Source organism: Heterodontus francisci, chromosome 37, assembly GCF_036365525.1.
Source record: "Heterodontus francisci isolate sHetFra1 chromosome 37, sHetFra1.hap1, whole genome shotgun sequence".
NCBI lineage: Eukaryota > Metazoa > Chordata > Chondrichthyes > Heterodontiformes > Heterodontidae > Heterodontus > Heterodontus francisci.
This window is the reverse complement of record NC_090407.1, coordinates 34,868,276-34,895,449: the sequence shown is the minus strand read 5'-3', so window position 1 is coordinate 34,895,449 and position 27,174 is coordinate 34,868,276. Positions and strand designations below refer to the sequence as shown.

Genomic DNA, 27,174 nt, shown 5'->3' with positions numbered 1-27,174 from the left:
GAAAGTACTGTCTAAATTTGCAAGTGATGTCAAATTGTGTAGGCAAGCAAAATGCTATTAGCAATCAGGTATTGTTCAAAGAGATTGATATAAGTTAAATAATGGAATCAAATAATTGGACTTTTCTGATGCATTAGCAAGGAGTATATTAATTTCCAATAGGCTGAGATGGGACTACACAGAGATGGCTGCATCCAGAGTTGGTAAGTGAAGATGAGAGATGTCACTCCTTGGATGCCTTAATGGGTAAGGAACGCTAAGCATGAAGATCCCAAGGTTTTATCCTTGATCAATGCTGAATTAACTTAGCTCAGTCAACAATAGAGAAACTGCAACTAAGCTTCACATTTCTGGGTTGAAGATAAAGAAGGACTTGCATTTATATAGTGCATTTTATGACCTCAGGACATCGCAAGGCACTTTACAGCCACTGAAGTACTTTGTGAAGTGTAGTCACTGATGTAATGCAGGAAACACAACAGCCAATTTGCACACAGCAAACTCCCACAAACAGCAATGTGATAATGACCAAATAATCTGTCTTTGTGATGTTGATTGGAAGATAAATATTGGCCAGGGCACTGGGGGTAACTTCCCTGCTTTGCTTCAAAATAAGGATCTTTGACATCCACCTGAGAGAGCAGACAGGGCCTCCTTTTAACATCTCATCCCAAAGATGGAAGCTCTGACAGTGCAGCATTCCCTGGAATGCCAGTCTAGATTTTCAGGTTAAAGTCTCTGGAGTGGAACTTGAACTCATAGCCTTCTGACTAAGAGGTGAGAGTACAACCAACTGAGTCACGGTTGACACCAGAGACAAAGGCCTGGGTTTTCTTCTGCTAGCCTGCCATTTCTCTCCTATTTTAATGAACAGCAAAATGAAAGGCTAGCAAGCGGGAAATTCTGTCTATAAAGTCAGCAAGGACGTTCACTTCTGATTATTATGATGATACGATCCCGTTGGGTGAGAACAGGGCTGGCATCAGCTACAATCGCTCCCATGGACAAACAGTTTCTTTTGTATGAAAAGTGTCATTTGTTTGGGATACTGGAAGGCGCTTGGTACCCTGGAACAACCTGGCAAGGATGCAATGGCATGAGAAAGGAGGGGAGAAAAAGCGGAGGCTGAGGATTGTGGTGAAAAAAACTGTTAACATATTGTCGGGCATATACATGTTTCTATGCGGGGAAAATGTACGACTGACGACCTTGAAGCATTTCATTTTATTTGTTGTCAACAGTAATTATAAGGTAGCAGGGAGAATAGAAATGAAGTGCTGATAAGATTCATTCTGGATTGCTGATGAAACTAATGATCATCACAGGGATTCGAACCAGTCAGGGACGAAGATGGTTTTTGAATTTCCGCTTGAGGCATTTAAGAAAGTTAATGGAACAGTTTTTTTTTCTTATTAACACTGACCTGAAGCAAGCTCCACTGGATAGGTTAATGCTGTTAATGAACATTTTGCTCAAATCTACATAAAAGCAGCTGCCTTGATGGCGCAGTTAGTAAAGGGAGGGCACGCCTAATTTTTGCAGGTTAGAAAGTTCAATTCCCAGACTGTGTTGAACTAGCTACTCTAAGCTAGGGTGAGAACCAGGGTGCCACAATTGGCTTCCATGTACCTGTAAAAAATAGATCAGAGTTTCCTTACTTTCATGCTAGTGTTGCCGTTTTACCAGGTTTTCACTGGCCCATTTGTATTTTTAAAATTATCGCTCATTGACGATTGGCAGTGGACTGTTTGTTTTGACATTGTGTTTTGAAGCAACATTAAGGAAACTGGACAACGTGTAGCTAGTTACAACCATTAACCTATTAATGGTCATCAATTTCAAAAATCCATCTGAGCCATTGGAAAACTCAGTAAGGTGGTAACCTTGGCTTCTGCTCCTGATCACAGGCTTCTGTTGGAAAGTATGATACAGGATACAGAATTTGGGTTAATTGTGATACCCACCATGATCTAATAGGACACCATTACTTACTGTCTGGGATCACATGCAAATCAATGGTTGTTGGGTTGAGGTACAAGAGGGTTTTTTAGTTTTAGTTTTAGAGATACAGCACTGAAACAGGCCCTTCGGCCCACCGAGTCTGTGCCGACCATCAACCATCCATTTATACTAATCCTACACCAATTCCATATTCCTACCACATCCCCACCTGTCCCTATATTTCCCTACCACCTACCTATACTAGGGGCAATTTATAATGGCCAATTTACCTATCAACCTGCTAGTCTTTTGGCGTGTGGGTGGAAACCAGAGCACCCGGAGGAAACCCACGCAGCCACAGGGAGAACTTGCAAACTCCACACAGGCAGTACCCAGAATTGAACCCGGGTCGCTGGAGCTGTGAGGCTGCGGTGCTAACCACAGCGCCACTGTGCCGCCCAGGACTGTATCCCAGTATAAGTCAACACTTCCAAGAAAGACTAAGGGAAGACAATGGACACAAAAAAAGCTACAGATAACTTGGACTGTCAAGAAGCTCAAATTGTAGCACTGCCAAATTAAGAAGACTTTGAAACTGCAGCACCCACATTCTTCCAACTAAATAAGGAGGCATGAAAATTGAAGGTAACAAGCCAGATCTTCTAAATCTTGGCTGATTCAATCACAGTGTGCTATAAGCAGCCTTGAATTAGATTTGGATGTCTTCTAAATAGACCTCTCTGAACCTTCTGACGTTTAACCTACATATGATCATAAATTGAGTCAATTTACATCTTTGATTTAGTAGCCCTGCCAGTTTAGATCTCCTCTAAGTTGAATAAGAGATAACCATTTTCAGTTGAACTGAACTGCAGCCAATGTAGTCATCCCTTCTGCAAGTGAATAGTTACAAAGGCAAGGAAAAAGAAACTAAACCCCAGAAAAGATAAGAAAAAGTCATTTTACATTCCAGGTCTGTTACTGTAAAATTGCTGCCAACAGTCCCTTGGGCAAAAACCTCAGCATTTGATTTTTTTTTCACCTGATGAAGAACACCGTCAAGACTAGAGGGAAAAAGTGTCTGGAACATCTCAACTATGACTTAAGAAGACAATTGTGTGATGAATTGGTTCTGTGCAACTGTACATCTGGCATCATTTTAGCTTGGACAGAAAGAATTTATTTGGGACAAGTTCCTACTTGCTACCTTCTGTTCCGGAGATGGATGAATTAGCTTTTTCCTTAATTTGATTGCTTGCACTGCATGAGAAATCTTCAAAATTGTCCATATAAAATATTAATAAGGCAAAGGCTTTCAAGGCCATGATATTTTCCCATCCTTTCTTATAATTTTGGAGCAAGTCTTAGCCGTTGTCACCTGAACCTCAAGGGTTTTGAACTGCTGTATTTTCATGTGCACAGACAGGGTCCTACATTCCTCTGTGATATATTTTGCTAGTAACAGTTTTATCGTATGTGCATGATTAAACTGCCGATTTGATGATTCACAGTGACAACCTTGGGTACAACAAAATGTTCTGAATCACAATGCCTTTGAGAAATGGTCAAGAATAATGTTTGTTGTGCTATGAATGAATGAAAGCTGGTTGAGAAATACTCAGATCTGATTTAAAGACTTGCTTTTGAAAGATGTGCACCAGATGCAAGACATATTATAGCATATCACTGGTAATTGTCCACTCAACTCATGCAGTAACCATTATGACTCTGAGTCAGAAGGCTATGGCTTCAAACCCCATTCCAAGACTTGAGCACATAATCCAGGCTGCCATTTTCGTGCAGTACTGAGGGAGAGTTGCATTGTTGGAGGTGTCATCTTTTGGATGAGACTTTGTGTCAAACAGCCACCTGCCCTCTCAGGTGGCATAAACAATTCCATGGCAGTGTTCAACGAAGAGCAGGGCAGTTCTCCCAATGTCCTGGCTAACTTAACTAAAGTCATTAAAACAGATGATCTAGTCATGCATTTCATTGCTATCTGTGGAACCTTGCTGTGTGCAAATTGTTTACTGCAGTTGCCGATATGACAATACCGACTACACTTCAAAGATATTTCATTAGCTGTGAAGTACTTTGGGACAACCCGAGGATGGAAAAGGTGCTATATGAATGCCAGCTCTTTCTTTTCTTTCTATCTTTCACCCTTTTTGTTCTTTTCTTTTTTCACTACTTGAGGATTAAATCTAGGCTGACACTTAAATGGCATATCACAACGTGTTTCAGGCATCAAATTTAGATGAGACAATATCTGCCAGTTCAGATGGAAGTTAAAAATTCCCATGGTGGCATTCAAAAAGGAGGGAGTTTCCTACCCAACCAATCTCCCTTAGCTAGCACCACATAACAAAGATAAACACTTCATGGTTAACCCTTCACTGCTGCATGTTAACTTCACGATTAACCCCTCACTACTGTGTGTGAACTCTTCAATTTGTGCAAAAAAGCCCTCATGATTGCTTAGGTAACAGTAATTGCACTTCAGAGTCATTCATTGGAGGCAAAGAGCTTTGCAATGTTTTTGGCAGATGTGATATTTAAATGCACGTCTTTTTAGCATACTGATTAACACATTGGGCAATCTGTCAACATAAGCAATATTCTGCACTCGGCCAATTTGGCATAATATATAAATTTAAAATGAACCACAAGTTTGTACAAAGAGCAGTCAATTTTGTTGTCATAGTAATGACTGTAACGTGCTAACAAGATATGATTTGAAAAGTCACACCAGAATCATTGGTGCAATAATTTTAAATACACGTAAACCCATGATAAAATACCCAGACTCATTTAAAACATTTAGTCTGCACTTTATTTTCTGTATGCCCCAGAAAATTTCAACAAGCCCTTATGGGAAAGTATAAATATCATATTATGCTGAAAATCAGACTGTGAAAAGCAAGTGGACTAAGTAGAGGCTCTTAGATTAGCTGCCTATATTTAGAATTAACTCGACAAGGGTCTAGATAATTTGCAACCTATTACAACTCTTGCTGTTTTGACAGCAATGCTTTGTGTTGTCCTTTGATGGCTTACTTCAAAAATAGTTTTTATAATTTCTGACACTGCTTCTTGCAAGAGCAACCAAACTATTTAGTCTTTTTAAAAAATCTTTCATTTGGTTTAGTTTAACTCTTTAAGCAATTCTATAATTGGTAGTGTTATGCCCATTTTTGATGTTTCTCTTGAATAAGAATTCTTTCTGTGGAAGTTTTAAGTTGTGGCCTTTAATGGATCATTTATATATCTTGGTTTGACCAGGACTGTTACTGTTACTGTCAGACATATCAGACACTTAACACCGTCTTATATATCCTAGCAGAGTGATTTGATGACCTATCATCAAATTTCATGGCCTGTGGAATGCAGCTCCAACATACTTCTCAGCCCTTAGGAGAGGAGAGAGAAAAAACTGGGAAAAAATACTTGAATAATCCAATAGAAAGACTTGAATTTATAAAGTGTCTTTCTTGGCCTCACAAAGTCCCAACACACTTCACAGCCAATGAAGCACTTTTTGCAGTGTAATAATGTAGGAACATACCAGTCAATTTGTCCCACAAACAACAATATGATAAATGATCAGATAATCTGTTTTCATGATGATGGTTGACGGATACATCTTGGCCAGGACACTGTCAGAACTCCCCACATATCTTCACATAGTTTCATGGGATCTTTCACGTCCACCTGAGTGGTCAGACAGGGCCTTGGTTTAAAGCCTCATTGAAAGACTTTTTATTTTATTTGAATAAATTACCAGAGAGAATAGTTAAAACCATTTGTGCAATGTACACAATAAGGCAGCAAAAAAATCCAATCTTTCAGCATCTGTATCCATAAAGATGCACAGGAAGTTCATGTATTCCTTCTTAAAATCTCAGCTAATGTTAACGTTTATATTTGAATTTCTGTGACGTTAAAGGATAAGTGATTGGCTTAGTCAGCTCAGCACAGAAATTCAATCTCAGTTGATGCAGCAGTGATGATACTGTAATTAGCTGCAGTTTCCCCTGGGTAAGGTGGCTAGGATGCAGTAATAAACAAGGTTCCATTTCCGATCGCTATTCATGGACCATTGCTGGGAAGTGTATGCAAATATCAGGCAAGGACAGGATTTAGCTTGGCTGTGATGCCTCCCACACCAATCCGCCCCACCCTGCCCACTCTGAAACCATATGGTCAAATCATATATGAAGAATGGTCACCTTGGGCGGGCATTGCAGTATAACTGCCACCTGTGGGCCTCTGCACCACCACAAATCAGCACCTTCAGAAAAGGAGGGAAGAAAAAGGAGAGGAAAAACACAAGAATCAGTGAAACACTGACAATACACATAGCATGGTGACATCAATCAGATGGGGAAAACCACGACCCCTACTCTAAACTCATGACACCTCAGATTCTCAAGATTACAGAAAACGCTACTGTTGTATAGTATTTACACAATGTTACAGGGGCATTCAATGATACAAAGGTAAATTCACCAATTCCATGCTTTCAGTGGGGAGTCAAAAGGACCAACATTGCAATGAGTTCTTATGTTGACTGATGCAACATAAATGAGATGCATAGAGTCCAGTTGGTTGAAGATCTCAAACAGGTTTATTTACAGCTACACTATTATATACATCAGAGCTAACTATTTACAGAACCTTCCTTTTGATGTTACAGTTGCAGTGTGATGCTGGTTCTGAGTCACATGACTGCATCCTGGTGTTTAGCTCATTAGCATACTAAGATCTTAAAGGGACATCACTCTTAAAGGCAATCATACAACAACCACGGCAGTGTTGTAGCTTCATCTTAAGTCAATTTGAGTGCAGCTCCCTGCTGGGAGTGCAAGATCACTGAATTTGCCCAGAATGTCTCTGTGGACATAACTGTTCATGTTAGCACTGTAGGTTTACCAATGCTAGGGTACCATCAGGTGAAAGGTTTGAACTGGGGCTGATGTATCGTTTCAGTGGAGGATGGGTGTGTTGTTGTTAGTTTTCCATTCTTAGTGCCCTGGCCAGCTGGAGATACACTCTAATCTTTTGGATCTGTCTGAACTCAGAACTGTGTACCCTTGCCTGAGACACAACAATATAAGCTTGCCTCCCATGCAAATAACTCAATAACATAACCTGTCATATGCATCATTGTGCTTGAATAGATTGTATTCATACTTATTACTGTGATTATACCTTCATTCCTGAATCACCATGCATTTTAATTAAAGGTCTTGAGGCCAATTATTTTCCAATCATTTTTAATAGACTAGTAAATTCTTGTCAAAGAAGTCAATCAAGTTGAATTTGAACCCACAATCTTGAACTAAAGATCTGTTTTGTGTCTACTGCTGAATGCTGGTCTAGTGTAGTCCACCAGCTTGATGCCTGCACTTTACAACCTTCTGGACTCAACACGGAGTTCAGCAATTTCAGATCATAACCACCACTCCAATTTTTCAGGCTGCAAGTGCCGATAGTGATTCTGCATTGCCATTTACAGCTCCAGTAGACCCAACTTTTGTTTCTTTACTTGTCCCATTACTATCCCCTTTTGCCTTGCATCATCATCCCTTTTGTCATTCAATCTCTCCTGCCTTCCACCCTATCACAGACCTTCCCTTTTGTTCTTCCCCCACCCCACTTCCGGCTTTGTACTTGCTTAAAACCTGTTACATCTGTAACATTTTCCAGCTCTGACAAAAGGTCTTCGGCCTGTCGCGCTCTTCACAGATGCTGTCTGACCTGCTGAGCATTTCCAACATTTTCTGTTTATATTTCAGAATTCTAGTGTCCGCAGTATTTTGCTTTGTTCTTTGATACACACTGTGGGACTAGTAAGGATTTGGAAAGGATTGGGCATCAGCACGCACATAAAAAAATCCAAGGTCTTTTTGTTATTTTCACAATATTTAAAAGCTCAGATTTGTTTGTTAATTCCACGGTTTTGAGATGGTCAGTTCTGATTCAGCCCTGAGTCATTTGTGGCCCACCTCCCCATCAATTCAAGCCAGCAGTACAGCTGGTGCTCCAGTTTCCTCTGGACCTGTACCTGCCAGGTCTACAATGCTGACTGACCTCATTTTCAGTCATAGTCCCTCTCTCTTTCTCTTGCTGTCCAGCAATAGAAGGTCAGGGAACACTGGTGGGAAATGGAGACTTGGGAAATAAAACTATTTGCTACTCTAGTTTCTTTTTCTCCCTTCCTGTGGGGTAGTGTCCAGCTTGGAATTTTCACTGCCCCAGTGACATGAATCACAAATGCACACCCATGCTCACAATCGTGCTGTAAAGAGCATTCTTTCAGAAATGTAGGGTTAACCCATCAAAAAGGGGTTGCTTTGGTTAATGAACTTCCCTGTCCCTAAAAAGTCTTATATTCTTATACCACATCTTCCAAAGTGAAAACCACATTTCTGACTAATCTCCTGCATTCTTTTTATTTTACTAACACTTCACTAACACTTTTACTAATCAATAGATAAATCAAAATTGGTTTATCAGCAGCTCCGAGGCAGGACAGAGAAGCCAGATTCATCAGTCATCATCCAACAAAGGCTATGGAGGATGGGACAAGGTAGTTGGCAAGGGTGGCTTTGTACACATTGGGGACTGCTTGGCAGACTTTAAGGCAAAGAGAGAAAACAGAGCAATACACCTCAGACTGGCGGTAATGTCTCAGATCGTATCTGAAGGCACCTGGACTCCATTGCTTCTGGGTGCCTAGCCTGGTGCCAGAATCCCTGGGTGATTTGGCAATATCCTGCACCATCAGCTTTAATATGGCTCTTCACCCTCATAAGACGCATTAGGTTAGAAGAGCTGAGAGCGGCCTTCAGGCCAGACATTATCACTTGGGATTGCTGGCTCTCGATAAAATTAGAAAACGTAACACTTGCTGAGTTTTAATCCTTTTCTGACTGAAGCCATGTTAAAAAAAATTAATTTGCCGTACAAATCCAAGTGGCAATGCTGCAGGATCTATCTTTAGAAAGCGTTGAAATGCTAGCTCCACACTTCTAATTTATAGGAGCTTCACACTTGAAGAAAGGAAACTGTTACTCACTAACACCAGTGAGTTGGCCTTTATTTATGCCGTGGGTGTTGGTGTCAGCTCTGCAGCCCAGGGACGTGATAATTAACTGCAATTAATTATCTTGCACTGCAACAGAAACACATTGAGTGTACTTAACTCAAATCTTTCAGTCGCTTCTGCCTCTGTCCATTAATGATGCATGAGCAGAAAAGTAAGAAATATACAGATTTGATTAAAGAAAACCGCTCCGATAATGCAACCCTCCCTCTGTACTGTATGATTTATGCACTCAAGTCCTAGAGTGGGGCTTGAATCCAAAGCATGCACCTCCGAAGTGCTACCAGTTGAAGGGAACTGGAAATAAAAGGAAGCAGTGAAGTTGACTGATTTATTTTTAGCCTAGGGCCACTGAGACTACACTGAGACCACTGATGGTATCTCTATTGTTATTCTGGGTGAGATCAATAATAACTTGCACTTATGTACCACTTTTAACATAGCAAGATATCCCATCTTGCCATGGAGTTTGGGAGGTGGGTTAGGGAAGGTGCAGTAGAAGATGTTGCTTTTCAGGAGGCTTTTGAAAATGGGAAAAGACGTAATGAGGAGGAGGGATTTAGGATGGAAATTCCACAGAGATTTGTCACAGATGTTGCAGCTAGGAGAAAGAAGGATGCAAAGAAGGCCATGGATGTGAACTGGTCATGGCACTAGGGCAGGATATAGAAGTAGCATGGGTAAAAATCTTGGAGAGATTTATAGATTACGATGAGAATTTTGAAATCAATACATTTGAAGATCGTGAGGCAGTCAGCTAGCACAGGTGACTCAGAAAGCCAGAAGGCTCTCAAACTGGGATTGGAAATGAAGGTGGTGAATCCAAGGAGGCAGTCTCTGGTAGAAAAGAGGGAGTCTGGGGTTACCTTTGCCTCCCACCATGATCCAAGAGTAGTGACAGGATGTGGTAGCTGTGAGAGACGGGATACACTCCGAGATGGTTGAGTCAGATTTCAGGTCACAAAGCTAAGTGTTGAACTGAAAGAACAGCAGATGAGAAAAGCCAAGAGAATGGTAGGGGACAAATACCGAGAGGGACACGGTGTCTCAACGAGAAGCTGGAACTAAGGGTTGGCAGGTTATGAAAGGGCCAACATTGAGGCGGGTGGAATGCCAGATGGGAGGAAGTAGGGAGCTAAGGGGAAATGGCAGAGGATTGAGCCATCAATAATACATTAAATTTAGTATATATATCACATACTCCTTATTTGGGTGCCATCATTCCCTGTCATGCCCTTATGAGGCAGTTGGATAGAGTTTTCCATTGGGAAGTGAGCAGACGTCACCTGTCAAGGACGTCCAGTCCTGCTTGCAGTTCCAGGCTGCACTGTAGGTGGGACTGTAGAGCCTTCATCTTCCCAACATGAGACTGTCATCCTCAGTTTGACTAAAATTATCTCATTTTTTATATATTCTATATTTTTAATGATATCTGTTAAACTTACCTTTGCCCTTCTGCAACTTGAGTAGGGTAACTTGTTGGTTTGGGCAGGCCTCAGGCTTCTCACATCGGGCCCACAGTTTCAGTCTTTCCCAGCCCTGCCCTGATAGGGGTAGGAGTAGGCCATTCAGCTGTTCGAGCCTGCTCCACCATTTAATACAACTATGGTGGATCTTCTACCTTAACTCCACCTTCCTGCTCTATCCCTTAATTTACTTAAAATCTATTGATCTCTGTCTTGAATATATTCAATGACTGATTATGCAGAGCTCTCGGAGATAGAGAATTCTAAAAATTAATAACACTCTGAATGAAGAGATTTCTCCTCATCTCAGTCCGAAATTGCTGACCCCTTATTGTGAGACTGTGACCTATAAACTCTACACTCCCCAGCCAAGGGAAATATCCTCCCAGCATCTACCCTGTCAAGTCCCTTCAGAATTGTCCCTTCTGCTCTGATGATGCTACCTTCTGGTATGTCTTCCTTTTTCCTCAATCGAGGATTCCCCCCCACTGTTGTTGACAGGGCCCTCAACCGTGTCTGGCCCATTTTCCGCACCTCTACCCTCACCCCTTCCCCTCCCTCCCAGAACCGTGTCAGGGTTCCCCTTGTCCTCACTTTCCACCCCATCAGCCTCCATATCCAAAGGACCATCCTCCGCCATTTCCACCACCTCAAGCGTGATGCCACTACCAAACGCATCTTCCCCGCCCTTCCCCTGTCAGCATTCCGAAGGGATCGTTCCCTCCGCGACACCCTGGTCCTCTCCTCCATTACCCCCACCACCTCGTCCCCTTCCCATGGCACCTTCCCCTGCAATCGCAGGAGGTGTAATACCTGCCCATTTACCTCCTCTCTCCTCACTATCCCAGGCCCCAAATACTCCTTTCAGGTGAAGCAGCGATTTACTTGTACTTATTTCAGTGTAGTATACTGTATTCACTGCTCACAATGTGGTCTCCTCTACATTGGGGAGACCAAACGCAGACTGGGTGATCGCTTTGTGGAACACCTCCACTCAGTCCGCAAGCAGGACCCCGAGCTTCCGGTTGCTTGCCATTTCAACACTCCCCACTGCTCCCATGCTCACATCTCTATCCTGGGCTTGCTGCAGTGTTCCAGTGAACATCAATGCAAGCTCGAGGAACAGCATCTCATTTACCAATTAGGCACATTACAGCCTGCCAGACTGAACTGAACATCGAGTTCAATAATTTCAGAGCATGACGGGCCCCCCATTTTACTTTTATTTTTAGTTATTTTTTCTTTTTTACATTTTTGTTGTATGTTTATTTCATTTCATCTTAGTTTGTTCAGTTTGCTTACCCACTTTTTTTTTCATGTTTGTACTTGCGGCTGTTCAATGTTCAGTCCGTTAACACCCTATCTGTACTAATGCTTTGTCTTTCAACACACCATTAACATACTGTTTGCCTTTGCTCCATGATCTTTTGGTCAGCTATGTGGCCTTGTCCAATCTACACCTTCTCCTTTGTTATCTCTTGCCCCACCCCCACTTTACTTGCTTATAACCTTTGACATTTCTAATATTTGCCAGTTCCGAAGAAGGGTCACTGACCCGCAATATTAACTCTGCTTCTCTCTCCACAGATGCTGCCAGACCTGCTGAGTATTTCCAGCATTTCTTGTTTTTATCCCTTCAGAACGGTATAGGTTTCAATTAAGTCACCTCTCATTCTTCTAGATTCTAGGGAATATAGGCCTTCTCTACTCATCTGAGGAATCAGTCTAGTGAACCTTTGTTGCACTCCCTCTGAGACAAGTATATTCTTCCTGAGGAGATCAAAGCTCTACACAGTACTCCAGGTGTGGTTTAAGCAAGGCCCTATATAACTCTAGTAAGGTTTCTTTGCTCTTATACTCCAATTTCTTTGTAATATAGGCTAACATACAATTTGGCTTCCCAGTTGCTTGCTGCACCTGCATGTTAATTTTGTGATTCATGTACAAAGGTATTCAGGTCCCTCTGAATATTAACATTTCCCAGTCCCTCACATTTAAAAAACTGTTCTGCTTTTCCATTTTTCCTACCAAAGTGAATAAATTCACATTTTTTCCACATTATATTCCATCTGCCACATTCTTTCCCATTAATTTAACTCATTTAAATCCTTTTGCAACCTCCTCACCATGTAGTTTCCAAACAAACTTTGCATTGTCAACAAACCTGAATGTATCATACTTGGTTCCTCATCTGAGTCATTGATATTGTCAGGCTCACACATGGAGAAATTATGAACTATTTAATGAACTGATAAAACAAACCCAAAACGGACACTTTTCCTCAAAAAACAAGTCGTCGTCAAGAGGTCAGGTGATCTTATCCTGTATTGCCAGTACACATGGAAACTACAAGAATCCTGAGTCAATCTTCATGTCTGGACCAGCCTTGGAGAAGGCATTAAATTGTAAATGGCAGATCCTGTGTTAATCACTACCTTTCTTCAACAAATTGGGTTACCAATGGCAAGGCAGACATGGTATCTCCAAATTTCAAATTCAAATGAATGGTGTGAAAAAACTCCACTTTTACCAAAATTGAATGAAGATGGGTGACACCCAGATCCCATTGTCTAACAATGGCGCCACCATCAGATACCACTATAGTAAAGCGAAACATGGTCACATGATAGAAACCAGTGCTCTGATAAGGTGCTTAAAAGTATATGCTAGGCTGACAAAAGCAAAGCCAGTGAGCGAGAGAGAGAAAACATCTGCTCCAGTGGAAGAAGGAGGACCATGCCTGGAACACAATCTTTAAGTTATCTGTAGGCAGGGGCTGCTGGAGATGGGATAGTGGGAGTGGGCTGGAGACCAGATAGGCAGGTGGGGAGGGTGGCTGATGACCAGATAGCGAGGGTCGGAGGTGGGGGACTGGAAACCAGATATCAGGGGGGTGGGAGGTGGGATGCTGGCGTCCGGATTGCAGGAGGGTGGAGATTTGATAGCAGTGGAGTCAGCTGATAGTAGGGAGAGCAGCAGAACACAACAGGTTAGGTTGAGGGTCCAGCAAGCAGCCTACTCCTCCTGGCCTAAGCAGAGCTAGTAAAATATTTAACTGCTGGATCCGGCAGTTTTCACCTGGCTTTAGCTGCTGTCTTTCCCGAGTCCTAGGAAACGCAGCAGCCGTCATTAAATTCAAATTGGAATCTGCGGCAACCAGCCTAATTAACATTATAATTACTGACTCGCCTCTCGAGAGTATGGTGCTCGTCTTCCCTACCAACCCGCTGCTGTTAGTCTGGAAGTAGGTGTGTCATGGCAGGTTGGGATCGGTTTCCCATTCCCTCCTTTTCGTCACTGCCCGCCCATCTTGGGCATCTTAAAATCCCTCCCCATTTAATCATTTTATGTTCCATTGCAACTTTCTTCTTCCATTTGCACTATTTAATGTCCCTCCTAATTTAGTGTCATCTGCAAATTTAGATATACAACTCTCTATTCCTTCCTCGAAGTCATTAATTAATATGATGAAAAGTTAAGGCTCCAGAACCGATCCCTGGAGAACACCACTTGTTACATTATGCCAAATAGAGTACTTACCCTCATTCTCTATCCCCTACTTCCCAACCAATTTCCAACCCAAGTCAAAAGTCAACCTCCAGTTACATGTGCTCTCATTCTTGCTATTCGTTCCTTTTGTGGAACTTTATCAAATGCCTTCTGTAAGTACATATAGATAACATTCATAGGCACTCTCTTATCTACATTAACAGTGGCCTCAAAAAAATTCAACTAGATTAGTCAGACACGTGTTGGACATCTGGAGTGTTGTGCGTTGGACATTTTCGGGAGTTAAAGGTTAATTATCAAATTTGCTCGTATCTTGGAGCAACAAACTCTCAGAGTCTAAGTGAAAAATGAAAACTGCTTGAGCAAGGAAATGCATGACAGTAATATCAGCCATGAGTGATTAGTGTTTAAATTTCGTGGCTAGGGTAATTGACATAGGTAAAATAATCTATTAACTATAGCATTGGAAGAGAAAACTTAATAAAGCCTGCTCTTCAAAGAGGATATGAACAATTATGTCAGGACATCTTGTTTAAGGGAAGTAACTTTACTGTCTTCAAAGGATTTGGCAAGAGTTATACCATGAGATCTTATCGATGGCGTATGCCTTTGATGTACGCAAAATAAGGTGTATAAAGGAGCATAGTTTTCAATTGTCTTTCAGAGAGCCCGAAAAGCAGCTCTCTCTGTATCTAGTTAGGCCGATCACTGTGCAGTATATCAATAAATTCTGTTCCGTATACTCGACCAAGTGTCTTGTGCTTATTCGAAGTGTGCTGTCGTGAACCAGAGAAGGAAGAAAGTTGTATGCTAACAACATGACTTAACCTTAACAAAGCCATTCTGGTTCTCTCTGATCAACTCATTTGTTCAAGTGCTCAGTCATTCTATCCCTAATGACAGAATCTAGTAACTTTCCCACAACTGACGTTAAATGGACAGACCTGTAATTACCTGGTTTCTCTCTCTCACCCTTAGTAAATAATGGAACAACATTAACAAATTTCCCATTTACTGGCACAATTCTCACATCAATAGAACTTTTAAAGATTATGAATAATGCTTCTGCAATTTCCTCATCCACTCCTTTTAACAGCCTGGGGTGGGAAACATCACGGTCTGGATATTTATCTATCCTATGTTCCATTATTCTGTTCATTACCATTTTTAAAATTTACATTGAATCCTCTTGATTTATATTTACCTCCTCTTCTATCACTGGTATTTATCCTCTTCGTCTACTGTGAAAATGGATACAAACTAATTATTCAATAAATTTTCCATTACTCTGTTGTCTATTACAGTGTCACCTGCATCCATCTTTAATGGGCTCACATCTCCCTTAGCCACTCTCTGACTCTTAAAATATTTATAAAAACTTTTCCCATTAGCATTTATATTACTTGCAAGTTGATTTTTGTATTCCTTTTTGCTGCTCTTAATATTTTCTTTGCGCCCACTTGCTGTTTTCTGTATTTCTCCCAGTCCCCTTAATTACCTCTTTTCTTCAGAATTGCATAAGTCACTTCCTTTAGCCTTATACTGCATCTTACCTCACATGTTGACCATGGTAGTTTGACTGTGCAAGTGGAACTGTCGCACTTCAGGGGTACATGTTGGTTTGAAATGAAGTAAATACCTCTTTTACTACCTGAGATAAATAACATATGGGGAGTTGTAATGCATCTGCCTGGTGCTGCAGTTGTTCTAAGAATGATTCATGCTGGCATTGGGTGCCTGAAATGAAAGAGCTTCTTTTCCTCTGTAGTAACATCTCTGACCTCGATGAGCACAAAAAGGTGTTTTTTTATGAAAGAGATGACATTTATTGTATTCGATAGGTAAACAGGTTTTGTTTATCAGACAGACATCAAAACTGATGACACTAAATGGAAAGAGATTTTGTTCTTCATTTCTGGGTCTATTCAATTTATATCACAGGACCATATTCAAAACACACATGAGATTATTTTAAGTTTTGACAAACTGCAACCAAGACAGACCAAGAAAGAGAGAACACTTTATCAGGGTTGCTATGTCAACCTTGAACAAAGAAACTTCAGAGGGTATACAATCATTACCTTTTGATCCTTTGACCGAGTCGTCAAAGCAAAGAGCATCAATGATGATCAATATAACACTTGTGTAAACCAATGTTAGCATTAAGTGGCTTCTGAGGATGTGGGTCTCCAGCTAAAACATTAATCTGTCTGTTCTGATCTTGATGGATCTGCTGTATATTCTGAGTATTTCCTACATTAATTTTAGACTTGGTACAGTCACAATACTATTTTCTATTCACTATCACTTAGTCCTGACTCATGAGGAGTGTAGTCAGAAACAGAGTCAAGCTCCTTGTCTTCTGCCTCACAGCATAACAACACAAACCTGAGAAGAACTACCCTACTATGTCAACAGAACAGTTACATTAACCCTACCAGTTGTTCACCTGACCCCTCTGAGTGACACTGCCAAATTAGGGGGCTTAATTTCCTCTGGTGACACACTGGTTGGTATGTTCATATTCAATCCCTATGTGCAGTTTTGGAATGTGTTTATTAACACATTTAAAGTGAGCATGTTCATGACTGTGTTTAAAGTAAGGCAGAAAGAAATTCTACATAACTAAGCTCCATCTGCACTGTGGAACCATGCTGACAGGAACTGGATTGAGGCTGCCAATCTCACTTTCATGCAGGAGCCTGTGGCTATCAGTAAGAGGGGACTTGCATTCCCTCATCTGGACTGAATTGAAAATTTCAAAATTGAGATAGATAGATTTGTGTTAGGTAAGGGTGTTATGGATACAGAACCAAGACAGCTAGATGAAGTTAAGATCTAATTGAAATGCAGAACAGGCTCAAGGGCTGAATGGCCTTCTCCTGCGTTTATATTACTATGTCCTAGCACAAGGGACTGGGACCCCAGTTCCTTTAGTACTGCATGGGTTGAATTTAGTGAGCCAGTCGCGGGTGCCAGCGGCAGACACAGAAGTGCTCGCCGTTCCCGCTAGTCACGTGGGCAGCCAGCCCACCGACATCACATGATGGGTGGCTACTTAGCATAATGTAGGCACGGAGCCCATCCAATCACACGGCGGGTGTGGGATGTGAGACGCAGAATACAGCGTCAGATGACTGCAGAGCAGATGTCGTCACCATATTTAAAGCCATGCCAGCCCTGCTTTCACTACTGCCTTGGACTCATTTGCTGCTTGCTCTTCACTATAGAGAACAGTTTTGCAGTGACTCTGGATCCCCTCTCCACCTCCCGAGGCAGACCCTACAGGATGACAGAGGCAAGACACGGGGTGTCACCATGGTTTTCTGATGCCCTCCTCCAGGTTGCAAGGGAAAGGTGGGAGATCCTCTTCCCCAACAATGGGAAGAAGTCATCCTCCCACCTGAGCAAGCAAGCCTGGATGCAGATAGCTGAGGGGGTCAGCAACCATGGGGTCAACGGTCAACCCCCACACATGGGTGCTGTGCTGCAAGAGGGTCAATGATCTCTTTCATTCTGCTAAGGTGAGTGCTCCTCACCTCTCTCCTTTGCAGTGATTGCAAGTGGTATGCAGGAGGAAGCAGGACATGGGGAGAGGGGCAGAGGAGGTTAGGCATCACATCATCCCGACAGATGCATGGCTGCATCTCAGCCACATGCAACCTACTTTCACAACTCACCCCCATTAACTCCCCGAGAGCAGACAGGAACATGAGCTAGGATACCTCAGTAGGGGACGAGGGGCTGACACTAGCAGAACTGTCATGTTGATCTCTCTGCAAAGTTTGACCATCTCCATCTTTCCTCTAGCAGGACAAGAGGGCCCATAACAGGAGCGGGACAGCCTGGACTGGCATCTCAAATCTTTGGCTTCTCTCCACAGCTGAGGAGGAGGTAGTAGAATTGGCATGGACCCAGGGTGGCTATTTCATATCAGATGGAGAGATGGGAGTTTTTATGCAAGAGAGTGAGGATTAGTCGTCATTGACATACTGTTCACTTCTGGAGACCCACATCATGCAGGGTTGGCATGACGAGATCTGGACAGCCTAACCCACAAATGTTTGTCTCCTCTCTTACAGGACAGTGTCCGTACGAGACTCCAGCAGAAGAGGAACAGCTGTCAACTTCTGAAGAGGAACCGCAGTCCAAGGAAGCATCATCGCATGACTCTCCTGCACCTTCCATCAGTGCAGATACTTTTGTGTTCAGCTGCAGAATGAGGGTCACAAGCTGGTGAGAGCACCACACACACGCCCAAGCAGCTGGCTGAGGCTGAGCCAGCCTAGGCCTCCGATAGTCAGAGGACTGTGGGTGGCCTGGCCTATGCTGAGCCCCAGTCTGATGATGAGCCTCTGGTGCCGACAGCACAGGGCATGCTGGAGCTGCAGAGAGGGGTAAGGCAACATCAGGCATGTTACCGAACGTCTTCCTTCATCGAGAGGTTGGCGATCCTCATGGAGAGCCAGATCCAATAGACGCGCACAGACCTGCACACCATCACTTTGACCATGAGCTCAATGCAGCAGCAACAAGGTAAGAGAAGGACGAGGTGCCTGGAGTCTTCTCCAGGTCTTTGTTCTTCTCTGATGAGCAGGGAGGTTCAAGTGAGCCTTGACAGAGAGGAGGAGAGGCTGACCTCCACAGCTGGGGGCTCCTTTCAGGGCACTCTGAGTATGGATAACGGTTCCTCAACCCCTCCACCAGTGAGCTCAGCTCCAATACCCGCAATGCCTGAGGAGAGGCCTGCACCAGTGCAAGAAACCCTCAGGCAGCCGAGGTCCTCCAGGCCTCAGACAGCAAGAGGATGGCCACCAAAGTCATCCCAGGCCAAGGGGCAGCCTGATCAGCAGCCTCCCTCCAGCCCAGCTTCTAGCGCTGGGTTCACACCCCGTAGAAGCAGTTGTAAACGTATACGACATGGAGATACTTGGGGATTCACGGGTGTTTGAAGTTTGACATGGGCTGTATCATATAAAGTTCTTTTGTTCGACCAATTAACCTTCATTGTGTTAAGTGATTATTTTATCATGTATTAATTGTGAGCTGCTGACTTCAATCTTCCCCCTTAGTAGCTGTCAATGTAGGCAAAGCCCACATTGGAATATGACTGCCCATGGGCATGAGTGTGTTCAGCTGGGCACCAGGAACAGAAGACAAAAAGAAGGCAACAGACTACATGTATTGAGGTGAGTCTTAATTGATTTTACTCTGAATAGCCATCATGGTGGCTGGAAGCGGGTGAGTATGAAATTGTCTCTTGCTTCCTTGACCCGTCGCTCAATCTGCCTGGCCCTGGGTGCAAGGAATTCAACATCCAGTGTTGCTCAGAGTCCTCCTCGTTGGTGGAGGAGTGTCGCTCAGTCATGTCCTTGTCAGGGCAGCAGGGCGTGTAAGTCAGTGACAGCCTCCCTGGAGAGCCGTTGTCTTCACTGGCACTGCCCGTCGGACATTTGAAGGTAGCTGATTTGAGTCCAGTACACTCTCTGGCACAAATGGGCCCTTCTTGGCATGGCCAGCTGCTGTTGCACTTGCCGTGGAGCTTCATGGGCAGGCACAGCTGCCTTTTGGCCCTCCCTCCATCGGAGGCTCTACATTATGCCACAGGGGTCCAAAAAAGCAGAGGGTATGAGATTCATGCCAAGTGCTGTCGATGTAGAGATGACCCTGCCTTGGCCGCTGTGCCTTTGCTACTTCTCCCGGTAGACTCCCTGATGGTCCTCGGTGTCCACCCTTGCTGATAGTTGACCCTCTTATCGAGCAATATGGGCAGTCAAACATCTCGTGCAACAGTTTGGACACCCGATACAGCCACCCAAACCCAAGCACCCACCCCCACCTTTGCAGACCACCCTACACCCTGCTCAGCCGGTACTGCCACCAGAGATCCCGACCCCACTTGCAGAGCACCTGAGACCCTTGCAGAGTTCAGAGCTCTGGATGCCGACAATGGTCTCCGCTCCCCCTTCTACTTATGCAGTGCTAGCCATGGCTGCCTATCCATCGCGGTACTGAGGCCTCTCCTCGGTGCTGCCAGCTTTGAATGGTCAGGAATCCAAAGGCACATGAGGGTCACCCATCGTCCACTTAATCCCAAGCCTCACATTGAATTACGATGAATAAGATGCTAATGTATTAAAAGTAAGTATTCTACAATTTAAATGGCATTCCCTCCCACCGTTGACTCAATCTGGAACCGATGTCATGACTCTGGATTTCCAGACGAATGTTTCTGACGCAATTCTCCGGGCCCCCCATACCGCCATTCCCACTCCAAACAGCTGCACATAGTTTAGCCCCATATGTGCAGCACACTTTGCTGACTTTATGCTAGTGAGAGAAAGAGGTCAGGCTCATTTGAATACATTTTCAGTGTTCCTGGCATAATATGCTGGGTCTCTACAGGAGCTAGTGGGTTAAGTATCTGGCTCTTGAAGGACTGCTCAGTCCCCTCAGCAGGGAACTAGCCAAATGAAAGTGAGTCCTTGAGGGCTATCTCCATTCACGCAACTACTATCACAGTGTGTTTTTCCCACAGGTAGATACAATGGATGAGATGACATCATCATTTCACCTTGCCTGTGTGTCTTGATATCAATTTACCATTTCTCACCTGAAAAATGGGTGCCCAGCAGGTGAGAATTGGGGGGTGGTTGGGGCACTTTGGATACCCAAGACTATGCTGATGTAATTTTCAGGAGGATCTATAAATGGGCAAGCGACACATCTGCCTGTTTCAGATAGAAGGTTGCTTGCATATATAAACTGGGGTCCTACATTGGTTGTTGGACACTGATTTCAATTTTCAGGCACAAATGGGTGGAGAGTGCACAGTGCACACTCTGCCAGTTTGTGCCAGGTGGTGAGTAGCCTAACCAATAGTTCTTAAAGGGACCACAGATCGCTGCTCCAGAAAAGGCCCAACATTTTTGAGTACATTTTTACGGGACCAAGAGGAGCGCAAGTATTCGATCCCTGGCAGGCTTGGTATTGGGTGTCCATTGAACCTATACCCCAAGAATCAGCATCCATGGAAGCTGTACCCCATGAATCAATAACTGTTGATCCTGTACTCCATGAGTCAGTTCTTGTTGAACCTGTAACTCATGAATCAGCATCTGTGAAACCTGTACCCCAAGAGCCTCATGGCTGGCTCAGTCAATTTCCTGCCCTCCCAAACCCAGCAAGGTGCAGTTGAACAACAATACCCACAATGCAGCAACTATATATTCTTCCAATGGCAGCTTTGTAGGTCAAAAATCTGCACCCCCATCACCCCAACCTCTTAAAAGATAAACTTCACTGCAAGAGATTAAATGAGATCAACATCAACTGAGTTAACTGGTGACAGGCAGTAGAGGGTCCAATTAAAACATCAGGATTGAACAACCCGACCCCAACCCTACCAGTTTAAAATTTAATAGAGGTAAGTCAAGCCATCGACGAGGCTCCCAAAAAAAGCAGGCAGAGGCCTAATTGACATTAATCATCACCTAGTGGATTAAATTTCACAATAAGTCAGGGTAGACCTCAGCTGATGGCTGCCTGGCAGCAGATCCAAGGCAGGAGATACTGCCTAGTCAAGGCCTGGTCAGCTCCTTTTAGCACTCCTTGTGGGACAGGAGGAGCAGGAGTGCTGCCCCCAGCCCCTCAGAGAAGCCTTAGGCCTATCCCCGGCCAAATCGAGTGTTTTCTCTTCAACCATCCTGATGGCCTGATTGCTGCCCCGTTGCCCCTCTCTCTCTTTTCCCCACCCCTCCCGATGGCAGCTCAGAGTTTCCATCCCGTCCTCACTGCAGGACACTGTCCATACAGGTCAGTGGGCGCGGCCTACTGCCACTAAATTGTGTTACTGCCTGCTGGCCAGGCTGTCAAGTTAGCTTGCTATCCGGCATAGGAACATAGGAGGTGTAGGTCATTCGGCCCCTCGAGCCTGCTCTGCCATTCAACCAGATCATGGCTGATCTTCAACCTCAACTCCATTTTCCTGCACTATACCTATATCCCTTTATATCTTTAAAATACAGAAATCTATGAATCTCTGTCTTGAATGTACTCAATGACTGAGCCTCCGCAGCCCTCTGGTGTACAGAATTCCAAAGATTCAGCACCCTCTGAGTGAAGAAATTCCTCCACATCAGGAGACTGCAGCAGATTATTTAACTGAGATCCTACTGTTCAGATCAGTAGTGCCTCGTGAATCTGGCCTTGCCACATTTTCCGTGCTTCCACATTCCCCTGCCTCGCCGTTAATATCGGGGTGTCAGTTTCATGTCTATCTCCTGTGGCAGCCAGGTTACAACCTTAGAATAATACAGAAGAAGAGGCCGCTATTCATCCCACCATACTTGTGCCAGCTCTCTGAAAGAGCTGTCAAATTAGTCCTGCTTTGCTGCTCATTTCCCATAGCAGGTTCAGTGGTGATAAGGGGATCGGAGTGTGATTATCATGTAAAGGACCACTTGCAGATTGTTTCCTAATCCATATTGAATCAGAGTCCTGAATTTATTGCTGGTAGGGTCATTCAATGCTGACAACTGGCAAGCGATCTACACAACACTGTAAATTCATCATATATCCCCGGCAAATGTCAATGTAAGTCAGTCCTGTGATCAAAACATTTAACTCAAGCAGTGTGTAGTGAACATCTCTACTTGTACTCTAGAAACCTAATTGAAAATAAAACATTTTCAGGAACAATGAGTTTCTCATAAAAAAAAAGGTCCCTTCAAATTGTATTATCTATAAAATAATTGATTCAGAATTCTAGTGGTTGAGGTACCTCCTGTATCTCCTATCCGGGATGGCCTGGCTGTGTTGGTCAGCTCCCAGCTTAGGTTCGCCTCTGTTGTACTTGGCACAGGCACCACCCTCTTAGGGCTCCTGAGTGTGGCTGTAGTGGCTTGCATAGTGGTAGATGTGGTACTGGCTGTGGTGGTGGTTGTAGTTCTGGCAGTTGTCATTCTGGTGGAGGACAACAAGGTCAACGTTGTGGTGGACAGACCAGTAGGAGTTGAAAACATGTTGAATTCCGTGAGCTCCTCTTTTGTGGGGCCCCATTCAATGGCGCAAGGTATCACAGTTGCTGTTCCTTCACTGTCATAAGAAGTGCATTTGGGTTTCTCAAAATTATCAAATGCAAAATGACCGCTTTGCCTTCTTGACCTTTTCAAAGAGGTCAATTTTACCGAATCCCTGATCTCCGTAGAGACTGAAGGGTCCAATTTGTAAGACATCGATTGTTTGGATTGACAGTTGGTACACAGGTTGCCTGTGACTGACTTGTGTTTGTAAATTCCTGCTGGCTTGTTCGGTATTTGTTTTTCAGGATGGATTTCAGGCCAGAACATTCTGAGCCACCAAGATTTTGTAATTCTCCTAAGGTGGGCGTTTTTGTATTCCCAATGAGGGTCAGTGGCAAGTCTGTGACGTGGTGATGGGTGGAACGACCCTGAAGTGTGGCTGAGTCCTTGACCCTGAATCTGTGATTCACAAGAAGAGAAATCCATGGCTAGATGAAACATGGCAAGCAATATCCAGGCATGGCACCCAACAGGTCGTCCAAATTTATTGACAGGCATTGGGCTGGAAGAAGAAAAGAGTGCAACATTAGTCCAATGAACACTATGCAAACAAGATTATATTTCAAGAGATCGTTATAACAATCTGTAAAATGAGTCACATTCATTGTCCAGTATCTAAATTAGTACAACAGACAGAACTGTCTAAACCATGATGTAACACTTTGCACAAAACTATTTTCATTCCCAACCTGACCTCAGCAGAATGTACTGAAGTTCCAAATACATAAGCCTACATGAGGTGTTCCTCTTCACTGTATCTTCATCCTGTTGAAATCATCATGATTCCTGCTCCAATCTCGTTACTACTCAGGTTCCCAAAACTGTGGCATACCTCACTTTCCTCAGTCTCTCTGTCTCTTGGCAATCTACAGGCTTTGAAAACCTGAGCTTGACGTCTGATAATCCCTAATTTTAGATTTATCTTCCCTACTGTTTTATTTTAGCTTTGATGGTGACCTGCAGTATGGCTGTTTGCTTGCGTTTCAATTTATACGGAGAAAATAAAATGCTTTTGCTAGATCCATTTGTTCCAGAAAATGCTGTGCGAAACCATAAATGTTCCCCTAGCAACACACCTCCACCAATAGACAGAAACCATAGACAAGGCAATTAAACAGTCCCTGTAGTCACAACCTGAATATTATCTCATTTGGTAAAATAATGTCCTCTGTGATACGACATCTCCACACCACACATCATCTTCATTCACTTTAATAACGTTATAAAGGTGTCAGGCAAACCCCCACCTGCCAAGACTGAGGCATACATTATTTCGCCACATGAACATTAAAACTTTAAAAATTGCAAACTCTGACTGGAAAGACATTTCCATGGTAACAGACCATGTTGAAAAAACGGAGACTCTGCAGTTGCTCTCCAATATACAGAAGTGGTCACACTAGTTTTAGTCATATGGCTAGCTGGGGCACAGAAATTTGAACTTCCAACAAGGGATGTGAAGAGACTGTTCCATATAAGGAACTAGTCACATGACTAACCTGCTGAGCACCCTGGGAGCTTTTTGAATTTGAACTCCCAAGCAAAGGGTTTTGAGGCAGAACGCCCTGTGCTCTACTGGAACTAAGATGACCTCCTGCCTGCCTATCTCTCAGGGAACTGAAACCATTGAAGACACGTGAAACTCAAAGAGAAAAAGTTTTGCCACATGAACAAAGTTTTAAGACGGTTACTGGGCCCCAAAGAAATGCAAGAATATAACTACAATCAAGGACTACAGCGAGCTCAAGAAACAGTAACAGGATATTGCCTTCAATTGTGCTACTTATCTCTTCTTCTACTCTTTTCTGTCCCTATCTTTCATGTTTATATCGCTTGCGCATGCTAGCGTGAGCGCATTGTATATCCGCAGGCATGAACTGTATCAGAATTAAGTTTAAGGTTTAATAAATTTCATCTTTCTGCTTTAAAGCAAACAAAGCCTGTTTGTGCTCAGTTATTTGCCTGATAATTGGAAACTGTGAACATGGATTCACAAAAAGGGGAGCTCAAAACACAGTGTGTGTAAAATTAAAACCCTCTTACAATAAGACCAGGTGAAGACAGCAAGAGACGCCCTAGACACATTGCTCACCTGGTCGTAACAAAGGTATAATGTCTATATTCTTTGTGCGTTGTTATACCCACTGCACATATGTAAAATGCATCGGAGAACAGTGTCTACTACAGTGGACAGGCTGGATGTGTATGTTATCCTGAAGGCAGGCTCCCAGTTTTTATCCTCTTTCTATACCAGACACCTTGGGTGCTACAATTGACCTTCAGCACCCCCTAGGCAGAGACTGTGTTCGCCTGGATGAGACATTAAAGCAAGGTCCTGTTTGGTGAACATAAAGGATCCCATGGTACTATTTTGAAGAAGAGTGGGGGAATTCTCCCCTGAACCAACATCTAAAAACAAGTTTTCCAGTCATAATCATGTTGCTGTTCTTAAGGCCTTGCAGTATGAAGATTGGCTGCCTCATCTTACATTACCAGTGTCTACACTTTGGAAGTATTTAATTGGCTGTAAAGCATTATGGGACATCCTCAGGTTGTGAAAGGTGCTATGTAAATGTGAGTCTTTCTTTGAGTTAAAGGCGACTCCAGATTCGAAGGAGACACAACCGCAATTAAATTCTGGGTAAACTGAAAGTCTGGTTAAAATTACAGTCAGAACTCCCACGTGACTCAGCTCGTGTGTTCACCATCTAATATGGTAGAGTCATGGAGAGCAATTGGGTCGCAATAGGTTTCAATATCTGATCTATTTGGAGTTATTTGATCTTAACAGGCCCAGCAGTGAGGAAATGACAATTGGTCTTTGTGCCCCTGGGATAGTGAAAAGAACCAATCAGGATTCTTGCTCCTCATTCACGAATACCTGCTGTAAAATGCTACTATGAACATGTTACACTTGTAGATGATGTTTTCTGTGATTGAATAGCCTGCCAGCACTCACTACCTAGACTGATTGCTGAAGGTACGGGGGACAGCCATTATCCATGGAACCATACCACAGCAGGAGACAGAACCTTCAGAAGACAAGTGAAGAAAATGGAGCCAAGGAGGACAAGTGCAGAAATGAAAGTTAGATTATTCCCATTCTAACTGACTCCTCTACGCAGGAATGCTACAAATCTTTCCCATCTTCAGTGAGACACGGTAGCAATTTTATAGCAATGTATCACTGATTAATTGCCACTCGCGAAACATAACTACCAGTCCCATTAAAATGAATTTTAAATAAGATATATGTGAACATATTTTGGGTAAAGTATGGCAACTGTTATTTTTGATTTAGCAAAAGCCTGGCAAGTTAATAATGTGACTGAACTGACCTACTTTTATTATGTGGGTGGAGAAGAGGGACCAGCAGCGTTCTCAAATCTGAAGAAATTCCTGGCTGGAACAGGAAGCTTTGAGATTCATTGAGCTATGTGTGAGAAAATGACAACACCCCAGTAATACAGAGTCTCAAAATGCCATGGCCACCAAGGCTGTACAAGAAATGTGACTACAGCCCAAATGTGGACATGATCTGGGGAGTGGGGAGGTGGAGTGGGATGGAGGTGGCGGGGGGGTGGGGGGGGGGGGGGCAGGGGGCGGTGGAGGTTGATCCTGTGTTTGGGTGGGAAAATGGACAGAAATTCAAAGGGAAGTGAAGCCAAAAAGGAGGGACAGAAGTGGGAAAAATAATTTGAGACAGAGACGGGCAACAAAGCAAGAGAGAGCTGGTCAATAAAGAATTATAGAGCAAGACAACACAAGACAGTGTGTGTATGTATCTGAGAGAAAGAGAGCAAGGGAAGAGTGAGCCAAGCAAAGACATGGTGCAAAAGATAAAATGGAGAGTAAAAATGTCAGCATGTGTGTTAAAATGTTAGATATAATGCATTGTTCCTGTGTACTACACACTTCTCTTCAGGCATTTCCTTGATGGTTTATCCAGTTATACAAATTTACTTGTTTTGAAAAGTCTGACCACAATGAAAGAACACTGAATCATTGCAGAATGGATTGAGATGCTAAACAATAAACTGAGAGTGATTGCAGAATGCACTGAAAG

The 27,174-nt window shown here is 43.3% G+C and overlaps 1 protein-coding gene across 1 annotated transcript in view; it reads right to left on the bottom strand.

Moving 5' to 3' along the window:
- ajap1 (adherens junctions associated protein 1) overlaps positions 1-26,105 on the bottom strand; it is a 165,622-nt gene extending 139,517 nt beyond the window's left edge. The window contains exons 1-3 of the mRNA XM_068017003.1: positions 26,071-26,105; positions 24,908-24,985; positions 22,808-23,610 (exon numbers count right to left, since the gene is read on the bottom strand). Coding sequence (XP_067873104.1) covers positions 22,808-23,610; positions 24,908-24,985; positions 26,071-26,105 — 916 coding nt within the window. The remainder of the gene's footprint in view (positions 1-22,807; positions 23,611-24,907; positions 24,986-26,070) is intronic.
- Between the last annotated feature and the right edge of the window lie 1,069 nt (positions 26,106-27,174).